Source organism: Thamnophis elegans, chromosome 6 (genome assembly GCF_009769535.1).
Source record: "Thamnophis elegans isolate rThaEle1 chromosome 6, rThaEle1.pri, whole genome shotgun sequence".
NCBI lineage: Eukaryota > Metazoa > Chordata > Lepidosauria > Squamata > Colubridae > Thamnophis > Thamnophis elegans.
In genome coordinates this window covers 24,458,601-24,474,003 of record NC_045546.1, presented here as the reverse complement: position 1 = coordinate 24,474,003, position 15,403 = coordinate 24,458,601, and the positions used below count along the sequence as shown (strand labels likewise).

Below are 15,403 nucleotides of genomic sequence, written 5' to 3'. Positions count from 1 at the left end.
TTTCAGTTACATTCTATATTTTAATGGAATAGTGTTTAAACTGTTCAGAGTGAAAATGGTAAAAGGTATAGCAAAGAACAAGCGTAACTACTATTTTGTCAGGAGACTGTGAAGAGTTGACTGAAGGGCAGGATTTACCTGAAAGCTGACAGAAAACAAGGCATAGAACAATTGACCCTGAATGTGTTTAAATCTCCAGAGCCTAATGGACTACATCTTAGGTGACAGAAGGAATTTCTATCCATTATCTTTGAGAAAGTGGAAAGAATCAGGTAGCTAGAGGAAGTAAACTGTTTCCTGTCTTTTTCTAAAGTTGAAATAGAGTAATGGATACCTGGGAAAATTATAGAGCAGATGACAAAGGGAACATTTGTAAACACTCAAAACACCATTTATTAATTGCCAGAAGTATATATATGGAAGTAATTACACTAATATTATTTCCCTTTTCAATTTGGTAATTTCTTTAGTTTATAAATCATGGGAATAATATGGCTATAATATAATTTGACTTTCAGCAAAGCATTTGATAAAGTATCTTGTAACATTCTATAAAGGTGGGATGAAGTCCATTGGAAGGAGCCACAGTTGGCTTGAAAGAATGCTCACTGACAAAGACTGTACAAAGCTTGCTCACTGACAGCCTTTCATTAAACTAGGGTCAGGTATGATTGTAGTTAATTGCAAGTTGAAAAGGCAAAATCAATACAGTGGAAGTATAATTTACATTAACAGAAACAAAGTTTGACATTACCAGAAGAAACAATTCTGTTCTCTTCTGCACTGGCCAAGCTGCACTTTCAGAACCATATTCATTACTGTGCAACACATTTGAAAAAGATGCAGAAAAATTATAGAACATGAAAAGAAGATCTGCAAGGACGATCAAAGTTCTGGAATTAAGTCTTACCAGCAGAGATTGAGGGAAGTGGGCATATTCACAACTGAGAAAAGAAAACTGAAAAGGGACTCTTTGAGTGTCTAAAAAATTGTCACATGAAAAGCCAAGATCTGTTTTTTAGCAACATAGACGCAGGGCACAGACTAATGCTCTTTTTACAGTATAAGGCAGTTTCTAAAAAATTCTTAATGGTAAGTCTGACATGGAACCAATTATCAAAGGAGAGAGCTTTCCTTTGCTGGATGTTTTCAAGTGGAGACTGATTCATGAACTCAGCAGTGGGATGAAAATTAACACCCTAAATAATCCCTTCCAACTCCAAGAGCCTGTAGTTCACAATGTCATACCTTGTTTTTACACTTACTCATGCATTAATGGTAAAATAGTCCATGTCCCTTCATGTCTGTCCATCTGATGAGTAAGCAGAACGGTAGGCATTTCCTTTTAAGAAAACACATTTCATGAACCACAGAGCAATGCACACCTTTAACAGAGTTAAAATGGAATACTTTGTTTCATGTTTTCCATAAATTAAACATACCTATTCATAAATAACAAAATTATTTTAAACATAAGATTATTTTCGAAGGAGTAGTAATAAGTAATAAGATTAGCTATTCATAGGAATTTATTGAAAATAAATATTACATTCTGATCCACTGATATTTAGAATACTGGCATTCAATGTTCCCTCTATTTTTTTTTCAGTGTGAGCAGAAAAGTATAGTGTTCGAGCGGCACATTTTCATGCCTGAGCACCTGAATTTTTTTCACAGATATCACCTAAGACAACAACGAAATCAGTATTATTTGCAACTCAAAGTTATGTTTATTCAAGGTACCAGCTTAATTAAAAGTGTTATATAATATCAGTATCATTTAACAACGCTCCTGCTTAGCAACCAAAATGTTGGCTCAGAAACTCTGGTATTTGAAGCATGCAAGTCTTAAAGCTGTCAAGTTACAAGATCCTTGCACTCCTAACCCTTTAGAAAAAAAAAGCCCAGGGGTGTTCATACCTGACAGCTTTAAGACTTGTGGACTTCAACTCCCAGAATTCCTCCTCCAGTCATGTTGCTCTTTTGCCTCGGCGCCGTTCTGGCTACCTCCGTCCGGACCTGGCAGTTGCGGCAACATCATCAGCCTGGATCTGCTCCATCTTCGGTTTTTTCACCGGGCGCAGGGCCGCCGCTGAAGATGCCAATGAGCCCCCGCTGCCACCAGAATAACTGCTGCTGCCCACTCCTCCTCTTCCAAAAGCACCACCGCATTTTCCACTCGGGGCTGCAACTGAGGTGAAGTCACCAAAGCTCCCGCTGGCATCCCTGCCCGTGGCAGCAGTGGTGGTGCCTCCCCCTCCGCTTGGAGCACCTGAGCTGGGCACTGTGTTCCCCCTGCCGCTGCCTCCTCAACCATGCTTTTGAGAAGCCATGAGGCCTTTTTTTTCCTGCTCCTGTCCCCTCCGCTGCCTTCCTAATGGCAATAGCACCGTCGGGTTCCTCCTCACCACCTCACCTTTGCCAGTGCTCCGGTGCCCTTTTCCCCTCCCGCAGTCGGTCCACACCTGCCGTCCAGCTCCCACCCCGCAGAAAAAAAGGCCTCATGGCTTCTCAAAAACACAGCAGAGGAGGAGGGGGCAGGGGTAATGTGGAGCCCAGCTCAGGTGCTCCAAGCGGAGGGGGAGGCGTCGCTGCTATGGGCGGGGGCGCTGGCAGGAGCTTTGGTGGCTTCACCTCAGCTGCAGCGCTGGGCAGCAAATCTGGCAGTGCTATTGGAGGAGGAGGAGGCAGCAGTTATTCCTGTGCGTGACCCGTCAAAACCGCGGAGGACAAAATCGCGCTCGACGAAAGCGCGCGTTTGACGTCATCACAGCGCGACGAAAAAAATTAAAAATTGAAATAAAATTAAAATTAAAGCAAGCCGATTCACATAAAGGTAAGGGTTAGGGTTAGGGTTAGGTTAAGGGTTAGGGTTAGGTTTAGAGCGTTAGGGTTACGTTTAGCGTTAGGTTAAGGGTTAGCGTTAGGTTTAGCGTTAGGTTAAGGGTTACGTTTAGGGTTAGATTTAGGGTTAGGTTAAGGGTTAGGTTTGGGGGGGTTAGGGTAAGGTTTTTGCTTTATTTTTACATTTTTCGATCACAGCGCGATGTTTTCGTCGCGCTGTGATGACGTCAAATGCGCGCTTTCGTCGAGCGCGATTTTGTCCTCCGCGGTTTTGTGGTGGAACCATTCCTGTGGTGGTGCGGGCTTTGGGGCTTCACCTCAGCCGCAGAGCCGAGCGCAAGTGGCTAGGAGTGGCTGCCCACAAAGGACCTCCCTGGGCTTGCTTTACTGAACACAGGGCGACTGATGGTAGTTTGAGCAGGCGCAGTCGGTGCCTAGAAGGTCCTAGGAGACCAGCTGTGCTGTGTAAGCTCCTGCCCCCGCGCCTGTGCTAACCCTAACCAGGACCGAAAATCTGAGACCCCTCAGTTTCTGGAGCCTGTGACATTAGAAATCACTGCGTGGCAGTTGGAAACTGCTGCGTGGTGTTTTCTTGCCACGTGCACGGCTGCACAGCCACGCACCTTAGAAAGAATATTGCTGGCATTGATCAGAGGTGGGTTGCTGCCGGTGTTACTGCCGGTCCACTTTGCTCATGCGTTACTTGCGCAGAACATTATAAAATGACTAAAAAACATGGTGGCAACAGCATGAGCGACTGGGGAACCAGCTCAGAGGTGTGGTGAGCCTGCTGTCCCTACCGGTTCAGCGACCCAAACATAATTTCCACTCAAACCAGTGTGAACTGGTAGCAACTCACCTCTACAAAGTATGCACAGAATCCTGAAGGTAAATGAAATGCAAATATCAGGTATAAAAGTTGTACAAGCATATTTCAGCTGCTAATCCCAAAGGATATGCCTCAGCATTTCTGAAATCTGTGAAAAAGCAACTGAGCTGCAATTCTACCTTTATTAAATTCCTTAAACTTGATTATTCTTTTAATATACAATGGAATACACACAGGCAAAATGCTGTTTTTGAGCAGTTAGTGAACCTAGAAATAAAAGGCTCAAAAACAATAAAAATTAAGTGAAAGACATTTTACCATGAAAAGAAGAATACCTTTGTATTCTTATTGTTTTGCAAAAACTGAATGAGCAGATATTATTAGGAGTATATTATCCCAACCCCATTATAAATGCATTAGAACATTTATTTAGCTTAAAAAACCTACATGCAGGCAACCCTACCTACCTAAGACATGCATATTTTTTTTAATATCAGATGCATCTCCAGGTTTGATTAATGCAATTTGAATATATTGATTGGCACTAAAAGACACTGGGCAGTTGCAATAGTCAGCCTACGAGTTACATTCTGACCTGAGATTGAGAATCATATTTTAAATACAACGTTTTATTTTGTTTTTAAAAAATCAACCTATTGATTTTTGATACTCCTTTTTGAGTAGAGTATATTTTTTAGCAATAATATAAAAGCTAATAATATAAAAGTTATTTTGTGAACCTAACTATATGTATGTCCATGCTATACATTACTGAGATCCAAAATTATTTTTAATAAAATGAAGTGCTATTTTCAGAACTGTATCTTGTATATTACTACTTTTAGTAAAAACTATCTTTATCGCTTATTTTATATTTGCATGATAGATTACATGCAGATAACTGACTGAACAGATTTTAAATAAAGGACAGTTTTTTCTTGTTCTTCCCTTTCACATTCATGGCTATACAAGAATCAACTATGAGAGTATATTGCAAATGTCTGACTCTTATCAATTTTATATCCACCCATTCATCATTTTTATAAATTTATTCCAGCCAATTTCTCTAGTGATTTATGAGTTTGCTCCTTCCCTCCTCCCCACAAAAGCAGGGGAAGACTGTATAAAAACGTGCACATTTTTGCACATTTCTTCTGCAGCTTTTATTCATACTTTTTAAAAATAATTTTGTGTCAAGCAATTAGCTAGGGTTTACTTCATCATTACATATACATTTTATGAATGTCCTTTTTTTTAATACCATAGAGAATTATAAATAGGGATATAAAAGAAATCTATCAAACATTTTATAAGGGTAGATTTGGAGGATCTGTCAGAAGAGATTGCAGTATAGAACAGATTGTAATGAATAAAACCATCTCTAGATATTCAAACTGCAAAATCAATTTTAGATACTGTAGAATTTGCTATTTTTCAAGATCATAATATTTCTAATTTTGCACAAATGCCAAATTACAGTCCTTTTGAAGACTAATCAAAAAGGATGGAAGCTTAACTGCAAGTAGTTATACCATCAACAATTTACATCGGTATGAGTTGTAAAAGGCAATAAAAAGTTGCCATACTCCAAATAGATTCCTGAAATTTTGCAGCATAACACTTATATCTCTTAAATTACAAGAATTATACCTATGTAGGTACTTCGTAATGACAGTCATTTAACCAAAAGCTCTCAGCTGAACAGCTGTTTATTCTACTTGCGGAAGGTATCTGGTTATTTGGAGATATATCTGCATAAAACTCTTTATATTTCATTGTAGGAAGCCGTATATCTAAGCCAGTGTTTTTCAAACTTGGCAGTTTTAAGATATTGCCTTCTATATCTTCCATTCTCAGAATTCTTCAGTCCTGCTGTCTGGAGAATTCTGGGACTGCTCAACTTAAAGTTGCCAAGTTTGAAAAATGCTGATCTCAACCTTTTTTCTTAGAGTTGTCAAAAATTTGATCATTTCAGGAAGATTGTTTTAATTTATCTCATTTGCAAAAATGCCATTTGTCTAATATTTTATCAGCCACCTGTTGGTAGAATGAAAATATAATGGAATATTATTCCTTATCTGAGAAGTTGAAAGTTATGTGGTCTATTTTCTTAGCGATCTTGGCAAAAAACATGAAGAAAAAAAGGTGTTTTATTTCCAGGAATATTAGTGGAAAGAAATCTTTGGGCCATGTTGAGAGGTAAATTGAGTTTTGATAACGTGATTTATGAATATTTCACTCCGTGGAAAAATGCTACTGTGGTAAAATTCATTGGCTTATTAGACAGCTTGGGTAGAAGCTGGGATCATTACTTTATTAGCAGATTTTTTAAATTATTTTTTCCCTTCTACAACACATTACAGTCATTATATCAACATTGTTATCTCATCATATCTGTACATGTATATAATATTTCGCTTCTATACACACCTTTATACACAGTTCTATATATATTTATATATATTGTTTTTCGGCTTAATTAATTTTCTTGTTTTGCAGCCATTTGTACCAATTGTTCCAAATTTCATAATATTCCGACTCTTCTTTATCTTTTAATTTCAGTGTTAATTTGTCCATCTCTGCACAAGCCAAAGTTTTTTTTATCACTAATTCGTCCAAGGGGGTATTATTTTGTTTCCAGCATTGGGCAAATGCTATTCTAGCTGTAGTTAGTAGATGTGTTAATATGCACTTAATTTTCTTTGTATATTTCCCTTTGATTATTCCCAGCAAAAAGATTTCGGGTTTGTATTTTATCTGTTCTCCTGTAATTTCTTGCACCCGTTTACAGATTTTTGTCCAATATTTTTGGGTTTCCGGGCAGGTCCACCATATGTGATAGAAAGTTCCTTGTACTTTTTTACAGTTCCAGTAGGTCGGCTTCATGTTTGGGTACATTTTAGCCAATCTTGTTGGTGGTAAGTGCCAACGATAAAACATTTTGTATATATTTTCTTTAAGTGCTGCTGATTGTGTTAATTTGTGTTCCAAATTCTTTCCCAATCCACTAGATCTATGTTGTAACCAAAGTTTTTGGCCCACACTATCATGCAACCTTTAACTTTTTCTTCTTCTAATGTTACTTCTAATAAATATTTGTAAATTTTCGTTATGAGTTTATTTTCTGAGCCAATTTATCTGTTTGTTGTAATTCTGTGTATATTCCATATTCTTTTACATCTTTTTTGTATCTCGATTGTAGTTGGAGATATGGCTACCAATCTATATTTATATTTTACTCCTTTAATTCTTGATTTGTTTTCAAATTCCCTTGGCTGTCTAAAATTTCACTATATCTAACTATTTTCGATAGATCTAGCGTATTGGGATGTGTCATGGCTTCCATAGTGGAAAGCCATGTCGGTATTTTCATGTAATGTTTTTCTCTAATTTTCTTCCAGACCTGTATCAGTGCATCTCTAATATAGTGTCTGTGAAAGTATTTTTGTTTCTTTTTACTCACTTCCCATAGGAAAAAATGCCATCCTATTTGCAAATCGTGGCCCTCTAATGTTAGTATTCTTTTATTTTTTAAATTTATCCAATCCCTGATCCATGTTAGTGCTGCTGCTTTGTAATAAAGCTCCCAGTCCAATACCACCTCTGCTTCTGTCATCCTGTAGAGCTTTCAACTTTATCCTGGCTTTCTTCCCTTGCCATATAAATTTTAATATAATCTTATTCAATTCAGTAAAAAAAAATATTCCTAATTTTATGGGAATTGTTTGAAATAAGTATAATATTCTCGGTAGTACATTCATTTTTATTGCTGCTATTTTCCCTAATAATGATAGTTGTAGTTTTCCCCATAATTCTAGATCTTTTTTATTTGTTGCACTAATTTTGTATAATTATTTTCTTTTATAGTTGAGCACTTTGCAGTTAGCCATATTCCAAGATATTTAACTTTCTTTGTCACTTGCAGTCCTATTATTTCTAATTCTTTATTTTGTTCTTCCTTCAAATTTTTAATTATCATTTTAGTCTTTTCTCTATTAACCTTTAACCCTGCTACATCTCCATATTTTCCTAATTCTCGCATTAAGCTATTTCCTGTTTCTATGATGAATCATGTGCAAAGGCCTGAATTTTTTTTTTTTTTTGTATAAAATATTTTATTCAATTTTCACATTCCATTTGCAATCATTTATATACAGGGTATTTACTATAAGAAAAGAAAAAAAAAAGAAAAAGGGAATAAAACGAACAAATAAAAAGGAAACACAACTCATCATTCACAACCCCACCTAACCCTTGCATCCTCCATACACCCCATCTACCCCCTCCAACTTTCCTTTCTCCCTCTAACACTCCCCTCCTACTTCCCTTTCCCCTCAAACCTTCCTTCTCCCCTTACTCCCCAGACACCCTCCTTACATTCCCCTTACTCCTTACATTCCCCTTACTCCTTCCTTACTCCTCCCTCTTCCTTCCCTCTACCTCCCTCCTTGGTGTATGCCTTTATTCGAGTATTGTTTGATCTGATAAAAGTAAAGTGAACCAAGGAAAATAATAATAATAATAATAATAATAAAAAAAAGAACCACCGTATATAAATACATTCTTGTTCTTATTAAAACTATATTAACACCCCCCACCCCACCCCCCACAATCCCCATCCCTAATCCTCCCGACTTCCCAGGGCCCACACCTGGCACTACCTTCTATCTAAAATATCTTGTATACATATGGATTAAAAAATAAAAGTAATATATCAAAAAAAAAAAAAGAAAAGCAGAGAAAGAAAAAAAAAAAAGGAAAAAAAGAAAAGAGAAAAGAGAAAAAAGAAAAAAAGAAACCACTTTGTGTTGATCTCAGCCCCCCATCTTTATCTATGCTTAAATAGTATAAATCATTCTATCTATATTTTATTCTCATCTCTTACTTCTTTGCTATTTACCCCGACCTTCTGTAGGCTCTCCCGTTCCCTTCCTAAACCTCATGATCCCTTCCAATAAGATTTAAGCAACGTGGTTCATGCCATATATTCAAATATAACTTTACAGACAAGTAATCAAACTTTCCCTTCTAGTAAAATTTAAACAACGTAAGTGATCTTTCTTTACCCCTTTTTCAAACAGTAATTCAAAATAATCTAACCAGATTTCCCCTTCTTAGTAAAGTTAAGCAGCGTAGATCAGATATTACTTTACACAGGAATCAATTTCTATCTTAAGATAATTCCAACCGACTTCCCCTTCTAATAGAATTTAAATAACTTAGTTCATTCCACATGTATTTTACCCTCATCCCCCACTTGTCTGATATTTACCACTATCAAATTTATACTACCATTTGTTTAAAATATAACTCAGAGCGATTTGTAGCATAAATCATTCCACATATTCCAATAATACTTTCAGCAAGAGTCAGTTAACCTTCTATTTTAAGGTAGTCGCTTCTAACAAAGTTTAAACAACATAAATCATTCCGCATTCTTTTTACAGTTATCTTAAGATAATCCCAAGCGGCTTCCTATTCTAATAAGCTTTAAACAACATAAATTTTGCCCTCTTCCCTTGCTTGTCTGGTATTTACCTCAAATAACGTAGTTCATTCCACATGCATTTTACCCTCATCTCTTGCTTGTCTAATATTTACCACTATCAAATTTATACTAGCGTTTATTTGAAATGTAACTCAAAACTATTACAACCAACTTTCCCTTCAAATAAAAGTTAAATAGCATGGATCATATTCAAATAATACTTTCAGCAGGAGTCAGTTAACCTTCTATTTTAAAATAGTCCCATCTAACAAAGTTTAAACAACATAAATCATTCCGCATTCTTTTAACCACTATCAAATTTATGCTAACGTTACTTTAGAATCTAGCTCAAAGTAGTTTCACCCAGCTTTCCCTTCTGATGAAAATTAGTCCACTTTTTCTACCGGAGAGAGGTCTCAAACCCCCATTCAGTCCTCAACTTTAGGAAGTCTTTTGAAGTATCTAAATTCTCGATCTGCGTTCTTCTGCTTCTCCGAGGGAGGAGGGGCTACCCCCTCCATCTTGCAGCCGCATGGCCAGCCGTTTGCTTTCTCCTTCCGCTTGTCTCTCCTCTCTTCCAAGCGCATCAGGAAGTCCCACCTTCAGAATCCTACAATAGAAATCTTGAGCCTCTGAAACAGAGTTAAGACGAAATCTTTGATTCTCAAATGTAACCGTGATGCCGGCAGGGGCCTCCCATCTGTATCGAATCTGTTGACTCCTAAGCTCTTTAGTTAAAAAGGTGTAGTCCCTTCTTGCTTTCAACATCTGGGAAGGTATATCTTTGAAGACAATCACGTCCTGGTCATCAACTCGGAGACTGTTATTATGAAACTTTTGCACAATCGCGTTTCTAGATTCTTTTGTAGAGAAATGTATAATTATATCCCTCGGGAGCTGTCGCTGTTCCGCTATCAATGAGTTCTGGCGATAGATTTTCCGAATCTGCCAATCAAAGTTAAGTCCCGGGCTTCCCAGCGCATGGCTGAAGGCTTCAGCAAAGGTCTGTTTCAAATTCTCTTGCTCCTTTTCGCGGAATCCTCTGACTCTTATTGAAAATGCCTTCCTATCAAAATTTAGCATCATAAGCTGTTCTTCGTTATTTCTAATTTTTTCTTGTAAAATTTGAATATTGGTAGTCAAATCAAAATTAGCCTTCTCCAGACTTTCCAATTTGTTCTCTATTTCAGCAGAGTAATCCGACAGGGCAGACACGGCTGCAAACGTATTCGCCTTCATTTGATTAACTTTAGATTTTAGATCATCATAAAGTTGCAATACAAATTCCTTAAGTTCTTGCTTAAAGGCATCAAAGATTTTAAAGAGATATTCCTGTGTTAAAACTTCTCCAGTAGAGGGCGTAGGAGACAAAGGCTGTATTTCCAAAAAAGATTCTTTAAATTCTTTAGACACATTTGTAGCAAGACGCTTCTTTGATCTGGGTGCCATAATAAATAAACAAGTAAGCAGCGCTTCGCTCCCCTCTATTTCCAAAGAAAAAGAGTTTATTTTGTTAAGGAGCGGTCTGCAGGAAGATAAGCCCGGCTAAGTACATCCAGTAATCATCCACGGAGAGAAATCGCCATTTTGAAGTCTATTTAAACAAAGAAGTCTTTAAGACGAATGGTGCTGGTATTTAAGATAGTAATAAAAGCATAAATCTCACAGGGGTGGTACCCTCCCGTATCAAATCTAGCTTGAAAAAAAACTTTGTTTTGTCCTGGGGGGGGCTAGCCTGTCTGGGGCTGCCAAAAAAAAAAAGGCAGCTGAGAAGAACTGGCCGGAGATAAAAGCTCCGCTTCGGCTGGATCTAATCTCTTCCACAGCCAAAAAAAGAAAAAGGCTGTGGCTTACGAATAGACCCTAGTCTACGGAGCTACCCTCCCTGCCCCTTTCTTAGCCAAAAAGGGGTGCTATCTATGATCTTATTTAGATATACAGACCAGATCTCTGAGGAGCTCGGTGGAGCCCTCCTCGGCAACAGGCCACGCCCCCAGCAAAGGCCTGAATTTTATAATCCTCTTTTTTAATTTTAGTTCCTCTTATCTCTGAATTTTGTCTAATTCTTATTAAAAGACTTTCAAGTGTCAGGATAAAGAACAGAGGTGATAGTGGGAAACCCTGCCTTACTCCTTTCCTTATTTTAAAGGTCTCTGTACTCTCCCCATTTAATATTTGCCTTTTGGGTGGAATATATCATTTCGATTAATCTTTCAAATTGGTCCCCTAATTTCATATTCTTAATTTGTTGTATCACGAATTCCCAATTTAAATTGTCAAATGCCTTCTGTGCATCCAGAAAGTCAAGTACAAACACTTGTTTCTCTGGATGCACCTCATAGTATTCTAAAATATTTGCTATTATACTAGTGTTATTCCTAATTTGTCTTGTTGGGAGAAATCCATTTTGGTCTGGATGTATATAGTCATTTAATCTCGCCGCTATTATTGTTGTGAATATTTTATAGTCGGCATTTAACAACGAGATTGGCCTATAGTTTTGAATCTGTTTTTTATCTGCACCTTCTTTAAATATTAATGTAATATGTGCTTCCCTCCATGAATCCGGTATTTTTGCTTTCATCGGTGCCTATACATCTCCAACATCAAGGGTTCTATCAATTCGTTCAATTCATCTATTATTTTGTACCATTCTGCTGGGAATCCATCTGGGCCTGACATTTTATTATTTTTCTGTTTCTGAATCGCCTGTTTCAATTCTAGTTTTGTTATTTATTTTTTTTACATTTCTTTCATATCTTCTGTTATTGACGGGGTTTCTTCTCCATTTAGATAGTCTTTTATTTGTTTTCCATCTACTTGTTTCCCTTTATACAGATTCTCAAAATACTTGTGTGCAATCTTTTTCTTCCCTTCCATTGTATGTTGTAGTTCACCAGTTTCCTCTTGAAGTTAATATACTAATCTTTTTTCTCTTTCTTTTCTCAATCTATGACAGCCACCTCCCCGTTTTATTTGCTTGCTCAAAGAAGTTTTGTTTTGTTAGTTTTAGGCCCTTTACTATTTCTTCCTGGTCTAATATATTTAATTTATGTTTTGCTAACATCCAATCCTTTCTAATCTTTTCACTTTGTGGCTTATTTTGTAATTCTATTTCTAAATTTTTAATTTCCTTCTCTAATATCTTCTGTTGTGTCCATTTTTCTTTGTTTCTTTTTGCTGAATCCGCTATAATAATTCCACGGGAATAAGCTTTCATGGTGTCCCATAAATTTTGTATAGATGTCTGTTCTTTTGTGTTTTCCTTAAGGAATAATTCCAATTCGTTTCTACATTTTTGAATAATTTTTTTCTTTTAATATTTGCAAATTTAACATCCATCTTCATCTAGTTTTTTTTCCCCCTTTCCAGATTATTTTAATGGGGTTGTGGTCTGCCCAAGTATTTGGTAATATTTCAATTGTATGTATTTCTGCCCCAATTTCCCCATTCATCCATGCCATATCAATCTGTGACCAGGATTGGTGTGGGTTGCAATAAAAAGTAAATTGTTTTTTTTCTGGTTCCATTTTTCTCCAAATATCTATCAAGTTTAGCTCCTCCATCATCTCAAAACAGGTTGTTGGTAATACTTTTTTTATTTTTAGTTTTTTTGTCACTTACATAATCTTTTTTACTGTCTACTATGGCATTATAATCTCCTACTATGTAGATATTCTTCCCTCCAATTTCTCTAATTTTTTCATGTAATTTTTTATAAAAGTCCTTCTGATTTTCATTTGGGGCGTATATTGCTACCAGTAGTATTTATTTTTGATTTATCCATATCTCTATCATTAATATTCTTCCCTTTGGGTCTCCATAAATTAAATTTGTCTTTATCCCATCTTTAACATATATCACTATCCCTTTTCTCTTTTCTTCTGTTGATGCTACATATAATTTTCCTAATTTAGGACATTCCAGATATTTTATATCTTGTTTTTTAATGTGTGTTTCCTGTAAGCATATTATGTTTGCCTTTTGTTTTGTTAATTTTGCCCAGATATGCTTTCTTTTTGTTGGCGAATTTAAACCTTTAATATTTACTGACAATAATTGAATTTCTTCTTCCATCCTCCTAATTCTCTGTCTTCGTTTTTTATTAACTCTAGTTTCTTTTTCGGCTCCTTGTTTTTGGTCTCACTTCCTCCTCTCTCTGTTGTTCTTCCTCCTCCCTACTAGTTTCTCCCTGTTCTCCTTCCGTTATTCTCTGTTGTCGTTCTTCCTGGCTTCTATATTCCATCTCCTCTTTACTGCTCTGTTCCTCTTCCGGGCCCACTAGTTGCTCATATAAATTCTCCAGATTGTCAACTTTAATCCTTTTCTCCTGCCAGGTTACCAGCATCCCTTCAGGTACCAACCACCTAAATAGTATATCTCGTTTAATCAATTGTGTCGCCAGGAATCGATATTCTCTCCTTTGCTCCCTCACTCTTCGTGGGATTTGTTTCAGGATTTCTATCTCTTTCCCTTTGTACATCATTGGTTCATCTTGTTATTTCAGGTGAACTGGTCCGAACCGGCAGAATACCACCTCTGCCCTATAGCCATTCTAATCTGGACCAATTGTGGCTTATAAGAAGGGTTGTTATTGGAGTACAAAATGGAGATGTGTCCTCTTAGCTAACTGCCACTTGCTCATCAAACTAGTGTGAGTTAAAGAATCAACCAGATTGTGACTCATGCTTCACTAATAACACAAATTCATGTACCAAGAGAAATTGCATGCAAATGTAATAAAAATATGATGCTGCAGGTCATGTTTTAAAATTTATCCATGACACTATAAACCATGTTTTATTATGCATTATGGACAAACATTGTGGCCTTGTGGCCTTCTCTGCTCCTTGTCCCATCCATCTTTTTCGGTATTGATGAAGAAGTACTAGTCTGCATTTAGCTAGAATTCATTATTATCTTTCACAGTATTTTTACTTGTTGTTCTCCAAATACATTACAGCAGGGGTCCCCAATCCCTGTGCACTCAACCAGACCACAGCCTATTCGGAATTGGGCCATGCAAGAGTCAGACTGGTGTGCATGCATAGCTCAAGTCACATGAGTGGTGGGCCGCATGCACACACATGTGTGCATAGCTGAACTTGCAGTTGAATGGCATGCTGCATGTGCATAGGCCCACTGCTTTCTTTAGCTACACAAGGACATACGTGCATGCCAGCCAACCACTCGCACAGCCTGGTTCCCCTCTCCCTCCCAGCTGGGCCATCAAGCTGCATTATAGCATATAATCTATATATAAAATAAATATAAATACGAGCTAAAATAAATATGTACTGCACGACCAACCACAGAACAGCATATTACAAAGGTTTCAGTTCAGTTCATTTCCTAATGTTAACATGAAATTACTCTAGGCCAAAATGGTAATCTACTTCCCACCTATATATTTTTCTCAGTAGCACACATTATAATTACTACATAATAGATGACATGTAGGTTTATTCTTCACCCACCCACTAGTAAAAGAATATACATGGATGAAAGAATATGGAAACATTCTATGTTTTAATGAAGAACTTTTAGGCGAATTTCCATCATCTACTGATTATTTTTAATTTCAGGGAATGAAGCTTCAAATATAAATATATATATATATATATATATATATATATATATATATATATATATATATATATATATATATATATATAGTGTGTGTGTGTGTGTGTGTGTGTGTAGGTATGTATGTATGTATGTATGTATGTATGTATGTATGTTATTCGATTCAATTTTCAATTCCTCTCATGTCAGGAACAAAATTCTTTAATTTACTTAACATGCATGGAAGAGAGATGTTATAGGAAAATGCCCATATGAAATGGACCTGGAAGAATATAACAATTCTATATGAAGTCACTAATAGTAGCTACAATGTGATAGTAATAACTTAACCTAATTTTGATATGTTTTATTCATCATTATTTATCATGCAAATAAAAAATGTCTTTCTTCAATATAGCGGTTCTTTTCAGAATAACAATAATGCAGCCCATTTCTTACTTCTTCTTAGATATACTATTTATAACAGTACATTTAATAATTCTAAATGAATGTAATAGAAAAAAATGCTTCATTGTGTTTTATTACTATTTACTCATTAGTTTGTAAAAATATATTGTAGTCAACAATGCAAGGATAGTGCAATAACACAGAGTGCAGGAAAATTAACAATCCAATAACAAAGCAGATAGAAACTACAAACATCCAGACAGAAACAA

The 15,403-nt window shown here is 36.4% G+C and overlaps 1 protein-coding gene across 1 annotated transcript in view; it reads right to left on the bottom strand.

Moving 5' to 3' along the window:
- The window catches only part of B3GLCT (beta 3-glucosyltransferase), an 86,420-nt gene that overhangs the window by 52,565 nt on the left and 18,452 nt on the right, over positions 1-15,403 (bottom strand). The window contains 1 exon segment of the mRNA XM_032219982.1: positions 1,266-1,342. Within this exon segment, the coding sequence (XP_032075873.1) occupies positions 1,266-1,342 (77 nt within the window).